The sequence below is a fragment of the Trichechus manatus genome, unplaced genomic scaffold (assembly GCF_000243295.1).
Source record: "Trichechus manatus latirostris isolate Lorelei unplaced genomic scaffold, TriManLat1.0 scaffold00004, whole genome shotgun sequence".
Classification (NCBI taxonomy): domain Eukaryota; kingdom Metazoa; phylum Chordata; class Mammalia; order Sirenia; family Trichechidae; genus Trichechus; species Trichechus manatus.
In genome coordinates this window covers 20,870,522-20,894,567 of record NW_004443940.1, presented here as the reverse complement: position 1 = coordinate 20,894,567, position 24,046 = coordinate 20,870,522, and the positions used below count along the sequence as shown (strand labels likewise).

Sequence of the window (24,046 nt, the reverse complement as noted above, 5' to 3'; positions counted from 1 at the left end):
CCTTTAACACACAGCTATATGTTGCCAATGCCTGGAGTTATGAGGCAAGAAATACTGCAAGATGAAATGCTGTTCATATTTTATAAAACATGTATATTTAAATCAGTGCTACTCAAACTCATGCAAACAGTGTTCTCTATTTTATAGTGACACCTAAAAACAAATCTGGATCCTACTAGGTACCCTATTTACAATGGAGGAGTTTAACGTCTTAACTGCCAAAAAGATCTCGTAAGATAGTAATATCTATTCATAGGATAGTGTTATGGTCTATTTCTAATGCAGGATAGCAATTACAGGGATTCACACACATAAAATAAGCAAGATGACTGAATCAAGGCTATTGGAAATCTTATCGCCTCCATTGGCTGATTACCATATTTCTACCAAAAAATGCCATACTTCAGTAAAGAAAGTTTAGTAAGTCTACATTTCTATACTTTTTAAGCTAGATAATAATATTATAGACTTTTCTATTAGGATGAAATAACATTTCACATATTTAAAGTGCTTGGCACGATACCTAGCACATAATAGGTACTCAAGAAATCAAAGCTTAAAAAAATTAATATAAATGATACATCTAATTCAGTAAGTTTCTTCTCATCATTTTATAAGTACACTTGGTCTGAATCCTTAAATCAAATGCATGTATCTGTGGAAAACTGAATTTTAACATTTTTGTTTTCAGTATATGGACTATGAAGAATGTCAAATTTCACAATAAGAGATATTTCTGTTGGAAACCCAACAAAATGTTGACCGCAGTTACAAATTTATTTTTTTTCCACATCAGCTTACTCGTATAACCTGAGTAACTTCTGAATTACCCAGGAATTTCCACAGTAGAGAAAAGCATTAGATATTGAATTCTTCTGTGAGCGATAAATACAACTACACTAAGAGATGCAAAAGGAAAAGATTCTCTTACTTGCGAGAGCCTATATATATTTTACTAAGAACAGATGCCTTGATAGATCACATCTACTGAAAGAGTAGCACGTTTTACTTTTTTCCTTTATCTCTATTTTCTAAATTCAGCACATAAAGCACTTTTTGCGTGTGTGAATGAATGTTTGCATTTGGTAAAACGTGAAAGAACTAACCTTTATTGCAGCTTCTCTCAGAGCCTCCAGCCGCTGCCTGCTACTTTCTTTCATGTTTACAACATCTTTATAATCTCCCTGCAGGGCTCGCTGGAGTCCATGGATAGCCTGAAAGACTGAGTTTTCACTTTCATTCAGCTCCTTTTGAAAAATCTCAAACGTGTGCACCTGAAACAATTTCTCTTCATCTGAGAGTCCAACGTCTTTTTCCACTGCTCTGATGGCATTTTTCAGTTTGTTAAGTACCACATTCTTTTGGCGAAGAAGCCCAGACAGCTTTCTACAGTTCTCAAGGACCCAATGTTTTCTCTGAGCGATAGCTGCTCCTTTTCCTCGATGTAACTTGATTGCATGCTTTGCTACCTCTTCATGTTCTGCAGCATTTGCTATCAAATGAAGTAATGAGAACAATATCCAGAGATTTGTTTTTCCTAATACCTTCATGATCCACGTATAGAGAACAAGGCAAGGCAGTCCAAAGATTCCTGCTATGCTGAAGTTGCATTTTAGAAACACATTTTCAGCTGGAAAACAGATTCATTGTCATACAAAGTTGAACGATGATTACTGTTGATATCAGAATTAAAGTATTCAATAATTACATCCAGACAACTACTACCTTTCTGAAGAAAATGTTACCTTTTCTAGCTCTGAATTACTTATTGCACCTAGATTAAAATCAAATACTGAATGTTAAAGTGTCTTTTATGGTACCTGGTAAAGAGTTGAGATAAAAGGTTAGTTACATCCAAATTTAAAGGCAATTTTTTTAAAGAAGAACTCAGCACCACATATCTACTAAATCTACTAAGTACAAAAGACTGCCGTGCCAAAACCAATTCTATTATTAAGAGGGTCCATACGGCTGCTAATCAAAAGGTCGGTAGTTTGAATCCACCAGCCACTCCTTGGAAACCCTATGGGGCAGTTCTACTCTGTCGTATAAGGTCGCTATGGGTCGGAATCGACTGTATGGCAACAGGTTGTTTGTTGTTCTTTATAAATCAATGGCAAGAAAATACCATAACCTTTTTCTCTCACCAGTTAGGAGAAAATACGCCACTAGGGATTGACACTCACTATCGTTCCAGAGGTGAAATCTTTTGAGCTACTATTAGCTTGCTTTTTTTTAATTGTTGTAATTAAATGAAGTTTACATCTCAAGTTAGTCTCCCATACAAATTTTTTTTTTTTTACATACATTGTTATGAGACCCCAACCGCTCACCCCATTCTGCGACAGCACACTCCTCCCCTCCAACCGATTCCCATGAACACTCAACCAGCTCCTAACTCTCTCTGCCTTTCCATCTCACCTCTGGACAGAAGCTACCCCTTTGGTCTCTTGTACCTACTTGACTAAGAGGCACATTCTTCAGGAGTATCACTTTATGTCCCACAGTCCAGTCCAATCCCTGTCTGAAGAATTGGCCTCAGAAATTGTTTTAGTTCTCGGGTAATAGAAAGTCCAGGGGCCATGCTTTCCAGGGCGCTTCCAGTCTCAGTCGGACCATTAAGTCTGGTCTTCTTACTAGAATTTGAGTTCTGTATCCCATCGTTCTACTGCTCCATCAGGGACCCTCTGTTGTGTTCCCTGTCGGGACGTTCATTGGTGGTAGCTGGGCACCATCTAGTTCTTCTGGTCTCAGGCTGATGAAGTCTCTGGTTTATGTGGCCCATTCTGTCTCTTGGGCCAATACATTACTTATGTCTTTGGTGTTCTTCGTTCTCCTTTATTCCAAGTGGTTGGGACCAATTGATGCACCTTAGATGGCCACTTGCAAGCTTTTAAGACCCCAGACGCCACTCACCAAAGTAGGATGTGGAACATTTTCTTAATAAGCTTTGTTATGCCAATTGACACAGATGTTCCCTGAAAGCATGGTCCCCAGACCCCGCATCCCTGCTACTCTGTCTCTCGAAGTATTTGATTGTATTGAGGAAACTTCTTAGCTTTGGTTTAGTCCAGTTGTGCTGGCTTCCCCTGTAGTGTGTGCTGACCTTCCCTTCACCTAAGATGATTTTTATCTATCTAGTTACTGAATAAACCTCACCCTCCCTCCCCACCTCCGTAACCATCAAAGAACGTTTTCTTCTGTGTTTAAACCTTTTCTTGAGTTCTTATACTAGTGGTCTTATACAGTATTTGTCCTTCTGTGACTGACTAAATTCACTCAGCACAATAAGTTCTAGCTTCCACCATGTTATACAATTTCACAGCTTCATCATTGTTCTTTATCATTGTGTAATATTCCATTGTGTGGCTATACCATAGTTTGTTTATCCATTCGTCCGTTGATGGGCACCTAGGTTGCTTCCATCTTTTTGCTATTGTGAACAGTGCCGAGCTACTATCAGCTTGCTTTACCATTTTGCTTTCCAAAATTATGCAGAATTTTGCCAAATTTTCAAATTCAGTTAAGTGCTAACAAGATGTCAAGGATGGGGGAAAAATCACAAAGATAAAACCACACATGGATCTCTAGGACTTTATTAAATGATCAAACATTTTCTATCCTCTAAATTCAGGCTCCTGGTCTTCCTTCCCTTAAAAAAAACAAAACACCAAACCCATTACTGTGAAGTTGATTCCGACTCACAGCAACTCTGCAGGGCAGAGTAGAACTGTCCCATAGGATTTCCAAGGTTGTAAATCCTTATGGAAGCAGACCACCATATCTTTCTTCTGCAGAGCAGGTGGTGGGTTTGAACTGCCGACCTTTCAGTTAGCAGCCAAGCACTTAACCACTGCGTCACCACAGCTTATTTCCTTTAACCCGTTGCTACTGAGTCAATTTCAACTCACAGCGACCCTACAGGACAGAGGAGAACTGCCCCCTAGGGTTTCCAAGGTGTGCCTGGTGGATTTGAACTGCTGACCTTTTGGTTAGCAGCCGTAGCTCTTAATCACTGCACCTAAAACAATATACATTAATTTATCCTGCCAAATGTAACATAGACAAGATCCTGCTTTCTGAAAATGGTTTCTTGATAAATGAAGAGGATTTTGACTGGAGATTAAGAGTTGAAAGACGTCGGTGCAGGTAGTGATGGAAGCTGTAGCCATGCTATACAGATTACCACGAACACAGGAGGGTAGGGATGGTTCCCCCAGAGAACAGCATTATGTAAGAAGGAGGCAGAAGTTGTCGCAAAGGTAACAAAAGAAAAGTGATCTTAGAAACAGGAAAACAGACTTAAGAAGGAAGAAGTAATAAATGCAAGAGAGGGCAAATAAGATAAGCTCTGAAAAATACCTATTATATTTGGCAATTAGGAGATCATTGGCCGTGACAATTATGCCAAAAAAGAAAATAAAAACCTATTATTTACACAGGATTAACATTTAAAAAAAATACAACAAAACATTAATACATACCATCTAATTAATATTCTTAATAGCAGCATCCAATGGATTGTCATGATATGTTCAGTTACCAAGAATTCCTACTTCACCCTTAAAAATGGTAATAGTTCTCCTACATATGGATCCCTTTACTAAAAAATATATCTATACTTTAATTTCACTGATAATTCCAATTCTAATAAGTTAAATAATCTGGTTTTTTAGACCAAAGTAGACTAGGTGCAGTACAAATAAGAAGAGACGTGGCATTTCCAGAGATAGTATTCTGATCAACCAAGAAATGACAGCTGACGTAAAGAGGAAGCAAAACAAAACTTATGAAAAGCAAACACAAGAACTCAAAATGCCTAGCAGCCTCTGCTATTTTGTGGAAGGCTAAACTGTTCTACATGCTATTTCAGTAGGTCCTGAAAATATCACTGGATAAAGACTGATGTTCAGAATGACAAACAAAAGCAACCAAAAAAAAAAAAAAAAGACTATATTCTGCTCAGTTTTCTGGTTAAAAAATCATGAAAGTGTTCAATTTCAATACATTTTTAGATACTCTGGCCTCTGCAGGGATAGCTCCTGTACACAGAGAATTCACTTACGTAGAACAGAACAGTTCACTCGCTAACAAGGTAGGGTAAATAATGTACTGTTTGAATTACTCAACTTTATAACCGTTTCAATTATAATTTTAAGTACACGTCACCACCTTAAAAATAAATAACTAACGAAACATTTAGTAATAACTAGCAATACAGCTGATCTGTTATTCTAATGACTCATTCAATTGCTAACCTATTTTTCCAAGAAAGAGAAAATTTAATTGCAACTGCAGAAGTATATACTTCTAATATTTTCCAGAACCAAGACAGAAATTTGAGATGCTTTGTTTATGCTTCCCGTTCCCCCCAAAAGATCTCAAAAAATAGCTTTTTCATGGATTTCATGCTTCAGAAAAATAACTTGCAACCTAGCTTGTGCGTGAACAACACCTCTCTACATTCATTTCTGAATCCAGGTTCCTGAAATTAAACAGTTATCCCTCTATTCCATAGCATATAAGGGAGCTATTAATTTTTATGAGAAATCTTTGAGGACTTTAATTGTAGTTATACTAATATTTTTTCCACTAAAATACAGTACTTATAACATGAACAAGAAACGGAAATTTTCTTTATAGATTCTTAAAATATGAATCACCCCTTTTTCATAAACTATGTTCATTTCATTTTACCTTCAAACCTGGCCACAAAATACTACGGAATATTCAGATTGTAGCATGATTTTTTCCTAAGTAAATCAGTAAATATTTCTAGCCTCAGTGTTACTTTGTTACTGCTGTCTTTGATTATTAAAACAATTCTCTGGATTTGTTACGTTTATTGTAATTAATTCTTAAAATTTCTATATATTGAACTATTGATATACACAACAACTCGCATGGATTTCAAGGTAATTACACTGAGTGAAAAGCAAATTTTAAAAGGTTAAAGACTGCATGATTCCATTTATATAATAGTCTTGAAATGACAATCATAAAGATGGAGAAGAGATTAGTAGTTGCCAGGGATTAGTGGATAGGGGCAGGAAAGGAGGTGGTTGTGGCTATAAAAGGGTAGCTAGAGGGATCCTTGTGGTGATGGAACTTGTCTGTATCCAGACTGTGGTGGTGGTCACACAAATCTACTCATGTGATAAAACTAGACAGATCAACACACACACACACAAAATGAGTGCATGTAAAACTGGTAAAATCTGAATATGCTTGTTAGATGGTGTCAATGTCAATTATCTGGTTGTGATATTGTACTTACAGTTTTGCAAGATATTACCATCGGGGAAACTGGGTGAAGAGTATTTGGGATCTCTCTGTATTATTTCTTAGAACTGCATCTGAAATCTACAATCATCTCAAAATAAAAAGTTCTAAAAAATTCTATATAAATGCTTACTGTTTATCACTATAACCTTATTACATTTAGTGATCACCATTTGCTTTGCAGAGTCACAGAGACTATACCCATGACATTTTAAAATATTTTAAATGAAGAAACACTCTAAAATAGAGCCACAGATGTTCAGGGTGCCTCAGCTAGAGTAAAACCCAAGGTTACTTTTCATTAGGACAACAGTACCATCAATACTTTGAGCACACCCAAAACATACATGTTCCCAACTTTGTCAAATTTCAATGGGTTTTGCTTGTTTTTATAAATAAAGAACAGGAATCCCAAAAATTACTTTAACACTGATAAGATTATTTGGTTAAGACAAAAAATATTCATAACAAATGCCATAAATGATTTAGAATAAAAAGGTAAACAGGTTCACCATTAAGCTTACTCAAACTAATACTTTTAATTCACTGTCATTTTACATAAAAATCTCATTACTCTTAATTCTATTAATTCAGAATCTTAGTAATTCAGAAATGTCACGTACCATTTATTAGATAAAAAGCTCAGTAGCAAAGCATAACAATGTATTCTAAGATCAGGCTTTTTCAAAGCACAGCCACCAAGGTCAAAGATTTCTTTGATATACTTCTAACTCATGATCATGACTGTAGGGTATTTGAAGAGAAGTATCTCCTTAGACAGCCCTGGTGGTGCAATGGTTAAGTGCTTTGCTGCTAACTGAAAGGTCAGCAGTTCTAACCCACCAGCTGCTCCACGGTGGAGCATAAACACCTCGACTATGAGTAGGAATCCACTTGACTGGCATTAGGTTTTGGATCTCCTTAGGGGTTATGCTAGTCTGACTCACATAGCCTTAAGGCTCTATAAGGCTGTACTGAGTCTGCTAGGGGAACAGGGAGAGAGGGTAACAAAGGTGGAGGCAGCCCTCTATTCTTCTCAGTTTCATGTAATGGGCTAAAAAGGGTGTGAAAACCTCAGAGCTCTGTCTCACAGCCTCTGCTTAACCGTAACTTGGGTTTTTGTTTTTTTTTTAACTTCTGCCCATGTGTAGCCCACAGGACCTCTCCAACCTTTTTCTTTCTCAGGAACTCTCAGACCCATTTCCTCAGTATTTACCAGATCAAGTTGCTGAAAAGAACCTAATTAAGTCATTGCACAAATATTTACTAACCAGCCGTTGTCTGCCAGGCAGATGCTAAGGTTGCTGGGGATGGAAAGATCCCTAAATGGCCAACTTACTTTCCTCCTGACTGTGGCAGGTAATGTCACAGTTTACCACAGCTCTCTGGACAGCTTGTGTATAATGTACGGTGTGGTTGCCCATGGTCCATTTGATGAACCCATGCCAGTATGTGTGAGTGCCTTGGTGTGTGTGTGTAGGGGTACTGACCGGCTGTAAAATTTGGGGCCTATGGGCAGGGAAATTCCCACAGAAAATAGTATAACTGTGGCAGGAGCACAACTGACATGTCCAAAACAGTTGGTTAGCTTCCCAGGAAACAAGGAAACGATAACAATTATTTGTAGTCAACAGTTTAAAACTACAATTACTTCCTGATACCAATAAAATTTCTAAGTTCAGCACAACACAGCGGCTGAATAGGCAACAAAGGCAGGCACTGTGAAAAAGCCTTAGGAACCTATGAAACAGGGTAGGAAACCCTTCAAAAGAAATTATCTGCCTAAATCCAGCTTGTGGAGGATTTAATTTAAAACGCATATTTTAAACGAACAAACTGAACGATGTAAAGTATTTTTTAAAAAGATTTAAGCACTTATAATCCTGAAAATATAATTTATGGTAGCCAAAAAATGAAGTACATGATTCATAGACATTATATTATTCTTATCTAATTAGTAAAATAATTGGAGAACTAGTTAAGAAAGGAGAGAGAAAGGAAAGAGAAAGAAACTCTAATGCTTCCATGAAACAGAGGCTATGAGACAGAGCTCTGAGGTTTTCAAACCTTTTTTGGCCCATTCTATAAAACTGAAAAAAACAGAGGTCTGCTTCTGCCTTTGCCTCCGTCTCTCCCTATTCCCTGAGGAGACTCGACATAGTCTTCCAGGCCTTATGGTTATATGGGTCAGAGTAGCATAATCTTTAAGAAGATCCAAAACCCACTGCCTTCCAGCAGATTCCGACTCATAGCAACCCTATAGGACAGAACAGAACTGCCCCATAGGGTTTCAAAACTTTATGATATTTAATGTTAAGGCTCTAGAAAAACAAAAATTTCATTAAGTAATCCAGTCATTGAGACACTACTTTTTAAGACAGTGCAGTAAATAATTACATGATTTAAATAATCTGCGAACTTCAGTGTCTTAATAGTGTTCCAAAAGAATGTTTAAAATAACCACTACATTTATTCCCTGTACATCAGGTGAGATCCAAAAATATATATATATGGAATAAATCAATTAACAGAACTGGAAACAGCCAAAACAGATTAGACATAGTATCTAACATCCTACTTGCTACTATTATACTATTTCTATCTTACGGATTCAGGAAAGTTACTGAGAAAGTCTAAACTTCTAAGTAAAATACATCATCACCCTTCAAGTTGCAGGCGTGCATGAAGAATGTTGGAGGTTAGCTACATTTATTTACTCTTTAGAGCAAGGAAAGCCAACTAAGAAGAATAAAAAGGAAATTTTAAACTGAGAGTCCTTTTCAACACCACCATGACTACTGGCAGGAAATATTTGTGTATTTTCTCCAATGCAGAGAAATAATCAAATCCACACCGGCACTTACTTCACCGTTCATCAGTGCTGATGGAAGATGAGCTAAACACTGAAAATCAAACAGCTAGGATTAATTCGAGTTTTACCTTTCTCTTTCTCAGGGTGATGTACTCAAAAGTTGGCAGATGCTTCCAAGTAGCAATGATAAAACTCTAAGAACAGGGAAGTTGGCAAAATAGACTGATCTTCTGTTTTACTATCAATTTATTTGATTAGTTACATCAATAAGACTTTTACACGCAAGTTAAAAAGTTAAGTCTCAATTTGGGGAATTTGTAAACTGATCTAGTTATTTAACTGATTATTTTAGCAGTTTCCACAGTTTTATAAATAAACTTAAATCTTGGTGTTGCAGGACACAGCATTTGCAAAGCACTATCCGCCAATCGAATCCTTTCTGAATGACAACCTGGGCTGTGTGGGGGCGTTGTTACTGCCACTGAGCAGCAGCAGCAGCGCATCCAACGTGGGGTGTCTTTTGAGTGCGTTATATAGTATCAGAGATGACAGATTGGATAGGTAGATAGATTAGATAGATAGCTAGGTAGCTAGTTATTATATACTTATTGCCGTCAGTCGGTTCCGACTCACAGCGACCCTACAGGACAGAGTAGGTTTCATGGGTTTCAAGGAGGGCTGGTAGATTCGAACTGCAGATCTTTTTTAGTTAGCAGCCGAGCTCGTAACCACTGCACTACCAGGCCTCCAGTATTATAAGAGGTACTAAAATAATTTGCCTCAACATCGTAGATGGGCAAGGCATACAAGGCCACCTTAAGACTCAAGTGCGGAAGAAAAACTGGGGCAACTGGGTTCAGGGAGCTAAATGGGGCCGGGGTCTTAAATTTTAAAGCGGTTTATAAGGTTGTGTCTTGGAGTCAAACGTGGAGGAGGCGCACCTGAAGTGGCCCAGAGGAGAGCGCCCCAAAGGCATTTCAGAGAAAAGAAGACTCCCTGCGTATTTGCTTATCGCGAATGTACTAAAAAGCACTCACCGGGGAGGAGGAAGCAGCTTCCCTGTACGTTCCAGCTGGAGCGTCACCTGTCTCCCGCATCCAGTCCCAGATCGTGGGCGGCGCGACCCCCGGCCGCGGAAACCAGTCGGACCCAGAGCTCAACCCCGGAAAGCGCTCACCTCACCCAGCGGGGAAGCGAGAGCAGCTGAGTGGCGCCGCACGCGGGCTTCTCGGAAGGCGGCCCCAGATCCAGCCCCGTGGTCCAGCGCCGACGCCCCGGGGACAGAGGGGCGTCCTCGGGGCCCGATTCTCGGTTGGCGGGAGGTGGATGCGGCGGCGGGCGGGCCCCGGACCCGCACAACGCCAGGGTGCTGAGGGGCGGGTGCAGGGGCGGGAGGAGACCTGTCCTTCCGCCACCGAAGGAGGACGGCCGCAGACCGCAGCGGATGCGCGGGCTTCTCCCGCATTCCTTCCAAGGTGGCGGTAGCCGCCCACCCGGAGGTGGGGCCCCAGGCGCTGCGGTCTCTCGCTCTCCCGGGAACGCCGTCTCGTCGGACGCGCGCGCAAGCTGGCGTAGGTCTCGGAAGAAAGGGAGTCGGGGCCCCTTTAAGAAGGCGGGACGTGAGTGTCCGGTTAGCCAGCTGGGCGGGTGCTGTGCATGTCGGTAGTTGCAGTTCAGTTTACCCAACCTGTCATCCACCTTTTCCCAAGAGCTCCTCCCAAGGGGCGTATGGCCCGGGAGCCGCAGAGCCGGCGGACTGACCGACGCGCTCGCAAGGGGCGGGCTCGAGGACACCGCTAGGCCGCACCGAGGAGGACGCCGAGCGGACAAGAAAGGAGCTCCTCGGAGCCCGGGGCGGGAGGTGGCCGGGTGCGCCTGCGCAGAAGCGCCGTCGGGGGCCGGCGAGAAGTTGGGGGAACGTCCGAGTGAGAATGGTAGGTGGCCCTGTTGGTCCTCGTACCCTTTTCGGATCTGGCTCCGCATTTTCTACTCGCACAGCCCCTCCTACACACACGGGTGGCTCGGGAGGGGGCGGCGGGGCCTCGCAGGAGGGAGCTCCGGTGTCTGGCGCAGAGACAGACGCGAAGGTCAAAGGGAGGGGCTGGCAGGGGCCTGAGGAGAGGCCGCGAGCCCGGGGGCGGGGGCTGTAGCTTCCCCAGCGTTGCCGGGACCTTCCTCCGCGTCTGCCGGTCGCTCCATGTACATACTGCCTATGGCGCACCAGCTATAGGGGCGAGAGAGATGTGCGCTTCAGAAAAACGTGAATTGACTCCACGAAACTTGTTAAGTCTTACCTCATTGTGTTGTGGTAGTTGAGTTTGTTTTGCAAGCTGTTGAAGGCAAACACCTGGCCTGTATCCGTTTGCTTCTTTTGTGTGATTGCTGCCTAATAATGCTCGTTTATGCTGAGCGAAGATGCGATATTCCATAGAGTCGTTAACAGTTCTCCCTCCCTCCAAATTGCCTCCAGGATCTTAAATTTTCAGTTTCATCACCTCATAGGAGACCTGGTGGCGCAGTGGTTAAGCGCTCGGCTGCCAACTGAAAGGTCGGCGGTTCGAACCCACTAGCCGCTCCTTGGGAGAAGGATGTGGCATTCTGCTTCCGTGAAGATTACAGCCTTGGAAACCCTGTGGGGCAGCTCTACTCAGTCCTTCAGGGTCGCTATGAGTCAGAATGGACTCCACGGCAATGGGTTTCAATTCACCACCTCCAATGAGGCCAGTTAAACAGAAAGTAAGCCTGTGAACTAATGGATACTAATTCTTAGCCATTTCCTTTCAGTAGTATGTATAATTGAAAAGGGAGAGGGAAGTGCAGTCATGTAAAGGACGTTAACACTTGATTTTAAATGATTGCATTCTTGTTTACTCAGTTTTGTGTTTATCAACTCCACTAGAAAAACATTTTTGAAGAAATCTTATATTAAATTATTTAATGATCATGCATAGTTACTTACCACCCCCAGTCTTTTTTGTTTTAAATAAAATGAGTTTGCTGAATGAGGCATAACTTTTATTGAGCAGCTAGCCAATCAGTATTTAGCAAGCATTTATAGGTGCTTGCTGGGTAGTAGGAGCCCTGGTGGTGCAGTGTTTAAGAGCTACGGCTGCAAACCAAAAAGATCAGCGGTTCGAATCCACCAGCCGCTCCTTGGAAACCTTATGGGGCAGTTCTACTCTGTGCTGTAGGGTCGCTATAAGTTGGAATGGACTCAACGGCAATGAGTTTTTGGTTTGGCTGGGTAGTAGGGATGTAGATATATATGATCACTACCCTAAGCAACTACACAGTCTAGGGGGAGAGACTTAACTAGTAAATCAAAATGGTAATATTACAGTTTGACAAGAGCTATGTTAAAATTAAGAACAAGGTACAGAGGCACTATTCAGGAGGAGCATCCGACCAAGCCTGGGAAAAGGAGGATCAGGAAAGTTTCACTGAGAAGATGACTTCCTGAATGGCAGTGCAAGGCAGACAAGGTGAACAAGGAGAGGAGGGATGTTTCAGGCAGAGGCAGCCTCCTTGTTACATGCTGTCGAGTCGCTTCCAACTCATAGCGACCCTGTGTACAACAGAGTGAAACATCTAGAGATAAAGTGGAGAAGATTGCATATTTGAGGAATTGCTAGTAATTCAGTATGGCTAGAGCATGAAATTCAGGGTTGAGAATGGTGAGGACTATGTAAGTAGTGCCTTCCATATATTCATTTCATGCAGATCAGTGTAAATTTTATCCAGGAGATAATGGTAGCCATTGAAGATTTTTAAGAAGGGAGATGATGACCGTATTTTGTTTTAAAAAGCCATCTGTCATCAGGGCAGAAATTGGATTGGAGTGGTTGGGGTTGCAGGCAAGGAAGACCAGCAAAGAAGCTGTTGTAATAATCTAGGCAAGAAGAGATGAGGGCTTGAACCAAAGCACTGTCTGTAGGAATTGGGACGAGAGGAGGGAGAGGTGAAGACTTTAAGAAATCAAGGTGATAGAATCAGCAGACTATTTGGAAATGGTATAAGGGAAAGAGAATAAAGGAAATGGAGAATAAAGTTAGCTCCTTGCTTGGGCAACTGAGTAGATAGTGATATTATTGACCAAAATGGGAATATAGGAGGAAAACGTATTTGTGGGGGAAGATAATACAGTGAGGTAAAAAAGATAGAAGGATTATATCGTTTATTGGATATGTAGATTTGGAGCTCAGAAGAAAGGTTTCTGGAAATGTGCATCAGTTACTTTGAAATGCACTGGAAACCGTGGTAGTCAATCAATGTGTTTCATCATTTATTCAGTAAATTCGTATTCAGAGTTTTCTACGTGCAAGGAAGGTGGTCTGCAAGATACTGGGGATTTGACGATGAACAAGACAAATGTAGTTCTGGAACTCATGAAGCTGATGTCCCAGCAGGGGAGATAGGTATTAAGATGTAACTATTTTATTACAGTTGGAATAAGTGCTAAGGAGGAGTATAGGTTCTATGAAGTTGTATGGTGGGGCCGGGTGAGTAGTGGTGTCAGATGCTGAGGTAATGAAGGCTGGGCCAAGGTCATAAGGTGAGACCTGAACTCTCAAAAATAACTGGGAATTAACCAGACACAAAGCTAGGTGGGAGGAGCAGCCAGACGTGTGCAGTACTCCAGGCAGAAAGAACAGAATGTGCAAAGGCCCTTAGATGATAGGCGATGGTACCTTCCAGGAATTGAAAGAAGATCCCCGTTGCTGAAGCACAGAGAGCAAGGGGAAAGTGACACAATATGAGACTGGTGAGGAAACTAGAGCCAGACCGTACAGGGCCTTCAGGACACATTAAGAAAGTTTTAGTCTTTGATCTAATAGTAATGGGAAGCCATTGAAAGAGAGACGTGATAGACCAGGAAGAATGTGTATAGAGAAATGAGTGGAGAGATAAGGACAGAACTTCAGGGGTGGGAAAAGGAGCCAAAAAGGAGACTTAGAAGGAGAGAGAAACAAGAAGACTAAAAAAATGTTGTCAAAGACACCAAGAGGATAGAGTTTAAAGGAGGAAGGAGTGGTCAGTAGTGCTGAATTAAAAAAAGGCTAAAAAGATTCCGACTTTAGCAACTAGAAGGCTTTTTTTTTGATGATCTCAGTAGAACAGTTTCACTACTGAGGCAGAAGCTGAAGCCAGATTGCAGTGAGTTAAGATACTTATTTCAGCAAGTAAAGACTTAGGCTACTAACAGGAAAGGAGTGGGTTGCACAGAGCTTCAAGGGAACACAGCATTAAGAGACTTTTTGTTAACTTGAGAAAGACTTGAACATGTTTATCGTGCTGCAGAATCTGTAGAGATAATGGAGACCCAAGAGTGTGAAACGGAATGTTTGAATTTAGCTTTTCCCCTTGAGTCTACTGTATACTAAAACAAAGAGTCGTAAAGTGATCAACGAGTTTTTGTAATTAGTTAGATCAAAACGGTTGCACTGTCAGCTGCTTGTAAATTGACCCCAAGAAATTTCATTGTATTAAATGTCTCTGGAAGGACACTTTAAGAATAGATTGTTTTCTTTTTATATACGGGCAGTCTTGGTGCCTAGATTATGTAAGTAATTTTTTCTAAGGTTATAGTTAAAATGTTTGAAACTTTTTCATAGTTCAGGGATTTTATTTGATGTTTCTGCTGGACCCTCCAGATGTTTATTTTAAGAATTTTTTTACATTTTAACAGTAAAATAATGAAACATAGAAATGCCCTGCCTCCAGCCCCTCTCAAAGCTCCCCTTAATAATTTAATTTCCATGTCATGGTAAACCTCAGTGAAAGCCATCAGAGCTTGATGAGTAGGCTCAATTATGCCAATTTGTGTACATTTATTTATATGGATGTAGATTTCACGTCTAAGTAGACATGAAACTGTCTTCTTTCCTCAGTAATTTTTCAGTTTATGAAACTTTTTTCTAAGAAAATATATTTCTCTTCCTTCTATTATGAATTGCAACTTGGGTCTCCTTAGTCACTTTCCGACATGAAGAGCATATAGTCTTTAGGTTTAGCTATTACTTATTGTTTTAATCTCTGTTACCTTATGGAGAAACCTGTAAGGGGTAACAATTTTTTTTGCAACTTTGTTGGTAGTTTCCTGGCTTTTGATCTCGGCCAGGGACTGTTTGACCCCATGGCTGCTGTTGCGCATTCCGAAACAGTACCTAGGTACCAACATGAGGCTCAAGGTTGCTAGGAGTGTCTTATGACAGATCAGGCAATTTGATTAGATCAAAGAGGGATCTATTTGTTTCTCTACCCACTTTGTAATTAACATTCCAAACCTCTTTGAATGATCTGGATCCGTATACTCCTGCATATGTTTTGTAGTGCTTTATGAAAGTATTCTTCTATGAAGAATACCAAAGACACAATGAAAGTATTAGTCCAAGAGGCAGAAAGGGCCACATAAACCAGAGACTTCATCAGCCTGAGACCAGAAGAACTAGATGGTGCCCAGCTACCACCAATGACTGCCCTGACAGGGAATGCAACAGAGAGTCCCGGATGGAGCAGGAGAAGGGTGGGGTGCAGAACTCAAGTTCTAGTATGAAGACCAGACTTAGTGGTCTGACTGAAACTGGAAGGCATGGCCCCTGATTCTCTATCAGCCCAGAACTAAAACAATTTCCGAGGCCAACTCTTCAGACAGGGATTGGACTGGACTGGACTGTGGGACATAAAGTGATACTCGTGAGGAGTGTGCCTCTTAGCTCAAGTAGATACAGGAGACTAAACGGACAGCTTCTGTCTGGAGGTGAGATGGGAAGGCAGAGGGTTAGCTGGTTGAATGGACATGGGGAATCAGGGGTGGAAAGGAGGAGTGTGCTGTCACAGTATGGGGAGAGCAATTAAGAGTCACACATCAATGTATGTATGAATTTTTGTATGGGAAAAAAATATTCTCTTTTACACTGTTGATATAACTCAATTGTCAATATTAGGATAAGCTTCAAGAGGTGATTATCAGGAAAAATAGCCAAAGATCAAACATTGTATCTACCAGCTATCTGTCAACGTTTAATTGACATGAATCCATCAGTTGTATAAAAAATTAAAAAACCCACTGCCGTCAAGTCGATTCCAACTCATAGTGACCCTATAGGACAGACTAGAACTTCCCCATAGGGTTTCCAGGGCTTTAAATCTTTATGGAAGCAGACTGCTACATCTTTCTCCTGTGGAGCCGCTGGTGGATTCGAACTGCTGACCTTTTGTTTAGCAGCCGAGTGCCTTAACCACTGTGCCACCAAGGCTCCTATCAATTGTGTAATGCTGGTTAAATAATTCCATTACCTAAGGTTACATTGCTCTGCTGATTAATCCTGGAAAGTTCTAAGGGTGCTTTGTTGAATTTTGTTTTATAACCGTGACAGAATTTAAAAAGAATAGCGTTGATGGCTATTTCCGTAGTAAAATTGTCATGGCTGTCCCTAATAGTAGACCATTATGGGGACTGCACATCTGTTTCTCTCTTAAGGTTTTTGAGATAATTCTTGGCTTTGACACCCCCTTGCCTTTAGGGTGGCTATCAACTTCATAAAAAGATGCTAGCTTTATCTTTTGCTCAGTTTACTGTCAAAGCATGTAGGATCTGCCCTTATTTAGCAATATTTGATCTTGCCAGAGAATATAATCTTGAACTGGTTGTCTAGTTCTTGTCAAAAGCTCAGTTTCAGGAAATATAGGATATATAGTCCATGTATTACTCTAGAAGCTAGATCAGAGGTTGACAAACTACAGCCCACAAGCTGGCTGCCTGTTTTTGTAAATAAAGTTTTATTGGAACATAGCCACCCATTCATTTATGCTTTTTCAATGGCAGAGTTGAGTATCTGCGATACAGATTGTTTGGCCTTCAAGCCTAATATATGTACTATCTGAGCCTTTAAGAAAATGTTTGCCAATTCCTCTTTCTTTTGGGATCCACTTTCTTCTGATCCACTTTATTTTACCTTTTGCCCCTATCGGAAGACTCCATTGATGGGCTTCAATGATGTGTGAAGCCCCTGAAATTTTATATGAACCTGCATGCACATGTGTGTATCACATGTGTTTTCTTGGAGAGAGGCTCTGTCAGATTCAAGAGGGATCCAAAGCTCAGAAATGTTCGACGATCATTGTCCTCATTAGTCAAAAATGTTAATTCCCTATATTAAGTTAGGTCAGCAGTTCTCAAACCTTTTAGTCTCAGGACCCTTTTATATTTTTAAAAATTACTGGGCCCAGAAAGCTTTTGTTTGTTGTCGTTGTTGTTCACTGCCGTCAGGTCAGCCCCTGACTTGTGGCAACTCCATGCGCAAGGGAATAAACCAGTTGTAATGCCTGGGGTTTTCATTGACTGATTTTTGGAAGTAGATTGCCAGGCCTTTCTTCTGGTCTTAATCTGGAAGCTCCACTGAAACGTGTTCAGCATCATAGCAGCACTCAGGCTGCCACTGACAGATGGTGCTGCGCATGAGGTGCATTGGCCAGTAATCAAACTCAGGTCTCCTGCAGGGACGGCGAGAATTCTACCACTGAACCACCAATGAGCTTTTGTTTATGTGGGTTATATTCATCAGTATCTACCATACTAGAAATTAAAACGGAAAGTTTTAAAATATATATTAACACATTTTAAAATAACGGTAAACCCATTACGTATTTATATTACATTACTTTTTCTGCAAATCTCTTTAATGCCTGGCTTAATGAAAGATTCTCAAATCTACATTCAACCTGTTGTGATATCATAAGCCACGTAGCCTCTAGAAGCCTCTTCTGTACACTCAGAGGATGAAAATGAGAAAGGCAAATAACATCTTAGAATTATTATGAGAATCGTTTTCTCGTTGTGGACCCCCCTGAAACGTTTTGGGACCCCCGGTGGTCTCCAGACCACACATTGAGAGAATTGTGTGTTTCAATTGCATTATTTTATTCTCTTGTTGAATTGTACTCTGATATTTTGGCATCAGCATGCATTGAGGGATGCTTTAAGAAAAAGTTTTGGAAGTTCGCTCTGCTATTTATTATTGGCATTTGGTGAGGAATTTGTCCAGTACAAAGGGGAACATTGCACATTGTCCCTTTCATGAGGAACCACAGGAGCCATTTCCTTCAGATTTCAGTGCCAGGAGAAGCTGTGCCACTTCTGAGCCACTGGTAGGTTTTTAAATCTTATTAAAACAGATTTTCCTAACTAATCATATTTTCTTCTTTGCTTTGGCAACTAGGAAGCTCAGAGCCTAATTTTCAGCCCACTTTCAGCCTTTGTATAGGTATGCATGTCTGTACACTAATCTTCCCCTGGCTTTCTTACTTTCATTTTGTTTCCCTCCCCTCCTCAATTTCTTCATCTACATCTTGTTATCCATTTATATATTTCTGTAAGTTATGTTTTACATTATTCTATGTGTTTTTATAAATTGTCTCAGAGCATTTTTTGAACAAGGTTGAGTGTAAATTCTTTGCAGTAAAAATTTTCCCTTTATTGTATTATTGTGTAAAGCATTTGTATAAAATATTAGCATCTAGTAGATTATAGAGTCTGTTTTGATTTACAGAAATTAGTGAATCCCTTTCTTTTCTGGTGGTACTTTCATCAAGTTGCCTTAGTAAGTAGAAAGTTGACCATCCTTATCTGGAAATATTAAAATGTTATTTTGTTTCTTTATATACTATATATATATAGTACAGTTACTTGGCAGTTCTGTTATTTACTACCTACCCAGAGCCTCTGCCATATTTTTTTCATTTTATTTATGTCTCATATACACAGACATTTTTGTTATTAGTATTTTTTCATTTAGTCATAACAGGCATTCTTTTTGTGCCTGCTTTTGGATCTTCTGTGAATTTTTACCATTATTTTGAGTTATGTGTGCATGTTTTCATCTATGTAGTTCTGCTGAGGACAACGGCACGGGTTGATTTTAAACTGGGAAAAATTTAAAACAGTAATATATCTAAACTATAAAGCTTTTTCCTCATAATCATTAGAGCCTGAAATTACTTAATGGAAGTACCTCTTTTGAGGACTCTGCAGACAGACCTACAATGATATTATTAAGGATTTGTGTTACATCTACCCTTCTTTATTTCATCAGATGGCTGGATGTGTTTCATGAAGAGACATATTTTGCTGAGATTTTTTGGAAAAAAGTACTGTTATACTTCATGCAAAATAAAATGGGTAGAAATCAAAATGTATTTTGTATAAAATATTCTCGTAACTTTTTAAAGATTAGACTTTGCATATTTGTTACTATATAGATGCTGTCGTTTCAATTTTCAGAAGACTGTGCAGTCTTTTTAACTGATGAAGAACAAGGCTTTGTCTTCCTGTAATTCTGAAGTGAAGTTGAGTCACCCAACAAGAAAACTAAATCCAGTTTAAAGATAGGCATTAGTAATAGAATGCTGAAACAAACCTCTGGATTAGCTTCATTGGCTTTCCTGCTTCTTTTGCATCCCAAAGCATAAGCTTAAATCGTCTCAGAGGGACAAGGTCCGCCAGTTTATGGCATTTACGCAGGCTGGCGAAAGAACTGCTATATACTGTTTAACGCAGAATGAGTGGAAACTAGAAGTGGCAACAGACAACTTCTTCCAAAACCCAGACTCGTTCTACAAAGAATCCATGAGAAATTCAGTAGACAAGAAGAAACTAGAACAACTGTATAACAGGTACAAAGGTAAGTATGTTAATAATTAAAACAAAACAAATATTTTAAAAGTTGTAAACATTAAAAAACATGTCTAGATAACAGAATGGTTGTTACATTTCTAGAATTTCTGATGCCTTGTACAAAAAAGTCTCCAAGGTGCTATTCTATCTCTTCCTGATATTCATCTGCAAAACCCAATTTCTTCAACTTAAGCGAAACTATGATAATTAATCAGTATAGATTAGGGGTGAAATGAGGAGAGAGGAGTCTAAAGATTTATGTTGGAGCAAACTCTCCCTCAGCTTGTCCTGTGCAATGCGTTTGATATGTTGATCCCTAATTGGAAGGAAACATTGACTGCACTGGGGTTTACTGCCATGGCTGGGTGCTTATATCTCTTAATACAGTATGTTTTTTCAAGCACTTCTGTTTAGGTGGAAATATTTGTGAGTGAGAAAGTTGCTTAAGAACAATATAAAACGAGAACAGAAGAATCTGGATGGTGCCCAGCTACCATTACTGAACGTTTTGATCAGAGATCAAATCTGATCAAAATGTAGAAAATACAGAACAGAATTTCAAATTCTCATGGAATCCAGACTTTCTGGAGCCATGGAGGCTGGGTGAACCTATTACAAAACTATTATAGTTATGAAACTATTACCCTGAGGTAATTTTTAAACCTTAAACCAGAAACATCCCCTGAAGTCTTCTTAAAACCAAATAATAGTTTAGCTTAACTAGTAAAGAATATCTGCCTTGAGCATTGTGGTCTTTTAAGAACTGCCTATGAGATCAAACTGATAGCAGCAACTTGAAAGATTAGATAGGAAGCTTCAGGGGGCAGTGAGTTTATGTCATCGAGGGAGGAACAGTTCAGAAAAGGAGGGTGAGAGTTGTTGCACAACTTGAAGAATGTAATTATTGTCAGTAAATTGTACATGTAGAGATTGTTAAATTGGTGTATGTCCTGCTGTGTATATTCTCAGTAACAAAAAGAACAATATGTAGTCTTGAAAATAACTCTGAAGTGAGGTAAAACATCAGCCTTCTTAAAATAGTCTAGTCGTGTTTTAGCACTTAATTACAGTTGTTTAAAGCTCTGGGGAAAGCTCTTAGCAAAGAAACCTTTGTGTGGGAGATTGGAGACAGGTTTTTTTTAAATTGGAATTAGCATTTAGAATGAAACTTTTCCTATCAAAATACAATTGTGCTGTAAAAGTAAGTCTGCATTGATGAATATATACACATTCAGAGACTTAGCAAGTTTTAAAATTTCATATCAGGTGTTAAATCTGTACTCTCTCAGGAGAGGCAGCAACAATTCAAGTGCTGACTTATTTTGCTTTTTTCTTTCTAGCCGTTTTAAAAGTTAATCTTATTATTTCCAAAACTTTAAAACATAAAACCTCATGTAAACAAGTATTAACCCCAATAAAATAACTTCCTTAGTTATAAATTCTTATTTATTTTTGTTTTTTAATTTTGAAAATACCGTGTGTATTTTGTATTTTTTTTATAATTTATTTTATTTTGATCTTGAGAATATACACAGTAAGACTGTATTTTAATCTGTCTGTTTAGATCTGAAAATGAATTGAAAATTACTTGTTTTTAAAGAGTCGTGGTTAAGAAACATATTCTATTGTAAAAATCACAGATATGTACTTACTATAGTTCTCAAAAAATATTTTAATTAAGCTTTAATGTACTTTAAAAATTTTTGGCTAAGTTAGTTTTCCAAGTCATATACTATGCAGAAGGAGCCCTGGTGGTACAGTGGTTAAGTGCTCGACTGCTAACCAGAAGGTCGATGGTTCACACCCACTAGCCGTTCTGCAAGAGAAAGATGTGGCAGTCTGCTTCTGTAAAGATTACAGACTTGGAAACCCTACGGGACAGTTCTTCTCTGCCCTATAGGGTCTCTATGACTGAGAATTGACTCTGCAGCAGTGGGTTTTTGATTTTATACTATGCAGATTTTTTTTTTTTAGGCTATTCAAATATGTGCAGAAGCATTTGAAAAAAATATTTTTATATAAGTGAAAATTATAAGTACTTATGCTTTAATTTGGAGCCCTGGTGGTGCAGTGGTTAAGAGTTCGGCTGCTAACCAAAAGGTCGGCAGTTTGAGTCCACCAGCCGCTCACTGGAAACCGCATGGTGCAGTTCTACCCTGTCCTATAGGGTTGCTGTGAGTCGGAATCGACTTGACAGCAATGGGTTTGGTTTTTGGTTTGGTTTATGCTTTGATTTAAATTAAATTAATCACTTAATTTTATGTAATTCTAGTAATTTTAAGTAGATACGATTACAATTATCTTAGACTCTAAAAATAGAGTTCAAAGACTTGATAAATATAACCAGTTATTATTATGTTAACGTATGTAAATGAATACTTCCAAAATTACTTTAAAATAATTACCAGTGAGAACATTGTAGACCAATTTTTCTATAATAATTACCAGTGAGAACATTGTAGACCAATTTTTCTACAGTTCTGAAAATCTGTAACATTAGGAGCATAGAATTCTTTGCTTTGGCAGGGTTGTGATAAAAACTTAAAATATTATAAATACCAATACAGTATCATTCCTAGCAGTTTGCCTTTGGGCAGAGTAAATTTCTATAAACTAGAATTTTTTTTTTGCTTTACCAAAAGCGCATTGCCATCGAGTCAATTCCAGCTCATAGCGACCCTATAGGACAGAGTAGAACTGCCCTCGTAGGGTTTCCAAGGAGCACCTGGTGGATTTGAACTGCTGATCTTTTGATTAGCAGCGGTAGCTCTTAACCACTACGCCACCAAGGTTTCCTTATTTTGCTTTAGGGAAGGTAAATTGTTTCTTAATAATGAAATCTTCTCAAAGCAGTTTCAATGATTTTTTTTTTCCCCTGAAAACCCAGAAACCTAAATTTAAAAAATGACACTGTTTTCCTGGATACGTTGTTATTTATTGCTCACTATTTCTTTTATATACAGTAAAAAATTGCAGTTCATTGACTGATGTATTTGAAACACTCTTGCTATAACTATATGGTAGATTCTAATCATCCATTTTAGCAGTACCTTTCAAAATCATACAACTTTTTTTCTCCTTAACTTTAACTGTAGACCCACAAGATGAAAATAAAATTGGAATTGATGGAATTCAGCAGTTTTGTGATGATTTAAACCTAGATCCTGCCAGTATCAGCGTTTTGGTCATAGCATGGAAGTTCAGGGCAGCTACTCAATGTGAATTTAGCAAAAAGGAATTTGTAGATGGCATGACAGACCTCGGGTAAGTTGTTCTCAGTTTAAATTTTATTCTGAAAAGAAGATACTTTAAGCAGTAATTGTTTTTCAACAACCTGTAAATACTAATCTGATACGTATTTTCTCTGTGTATCTTATAAATTTCTTGTGCATCCATACTATTCAGCCTTTGGTTTGTCCTTTTAAATTCCAATTTAAAGTTTTATTCGGTATTTTTATTTTTTTAGATTAATCCCTATTATAACTCATTTTCTTCTCTTAAATTTTCCCTTCCCAATTTTGAATTGATAGCAAACATCAGGGTTTTTTTGTTTACTTGTTTTCAGTCTTTCAGTCTATTTGACAATAAAACCCATTGCCGTCGAGTCACTTCCAACTCATAGCAACCCCATAGGACAGAGTAGAACCACCCATAGAGTTTCCAAGGAGCAGCTGGTGGATTCGAACTGCTGACCTTTTGGTTTGCAGCTGTAGCTCTTAACCACTGCACCACCAGGGCTCCTTATTTCACAATATTGTATACTAAGTATATAGTGTGTTGCTATATTAAACATTAATAAGATGTCATTTTGGTGTATGCTGGTAACACTTCTTTTTTTTTTAAATATTGTGGTTTAGGTAATAGTTTAGAGAGCAAATTATTTTCCCATTCAACAATTTATACACAGCTTGTTTTGTGACATTGGTTGCTATCCGATCCTCAGTATGTCAGCACTCTCCCCACTTCTTCCCTCGTGTGCCCATTTTCATTCGCCCAGTTTTCCTGGCCCTTCCTGCCTTCTGAACTTTGCATTTGGGCAAATACTGCCCTTTTGGTCTCGTATGGTTGACTGTTCTGGGGAGTACATTCCTCACAGGTGTTATTGTTCACTTTGTAGGCCTATCTATTGTTTGACTGAAAAGTGATCTCCAGGAGTGGCTTCAGTTTCAAGTTTGAAGGGTGTCTAAGGGCCATAGTCTTGGGGTTTTCGCTAGCCTCTATCCCACCAGTAAGTCTGGTCTTTTTTATGAATTTGAATTTAGTTCTACATTTTTCTCCCA

General features: G+C 39.3%; 2 protein-coding genes across 17 annotated transcripts in view; one reads left to right on the top strand and one right to left on the bottom strand.

The window, feature by feature from the left end:
- TFDP1 (transcription factor Dp-1) overlaps positions 1-10,235 on the bottom strand; it is a 266,300-nt gene extending 256,065 nt beyond the window's left edge. For 5 of the 11 annotated variants that reach the window (XR_002824493.1, XR_002824491.1, XR_002824492.1 and 2 more), the window contains exon 1: positions 1,107-2,273. Coding sequence is in view for 5 of the 11 variants with exons in the window: in XM_023733483.1 (XP_023589251.1) it covers positions 1,107-1,550 (444 nt within the window). In the remaining 6 variants the exon portion in view is untranslated. Of the gene's footprint in view, positions 1-1,106; positions 2,274-10,131 lie in introns of those variants that run through there. The other 6 variants (XR_002824496.1, XR_002824495.1, XM_023733479.1 and 3 more) reach the window with 5 other exon arrangements.
- A 556-nt stretch (positions 10,236-10,791) lies between these two features.
- The window catches only part of DCUN1D2 (defective in cullin neddylation 1 domain containing 2), a 52,903-nt gene continuing 39,648 nt past the window's right edge, over positions 10,792-24,046 (top strand). Inside the window, exons 1-3 of one of the 6 annotated variants that reach the window (XM_023733464.1) lie at positions 10,792-11,028; positions 19,374-19,773; positions 22,862-23,030. In XM_023733464.1, the coding sequence (XP_023589232.1) occupies positions 19,599-19,773; positions 22,862-23,030 (344 nt within the window). In that variant the 5' untranslated portion in view covers positions 10,792-11,028; positions 19,374-19,598. Of the gene's footprint in view, positions 11,029-11,735; positions 11,831-17,592; positions 19,774-22,861; positions 23,031-24,046 lie in introns of those variants that run through there. The other 5 variants (XM_023733471.1, XM_023733451.1, XM_023733457.1 and 2 more) reach the window with 5 other exon arrangements.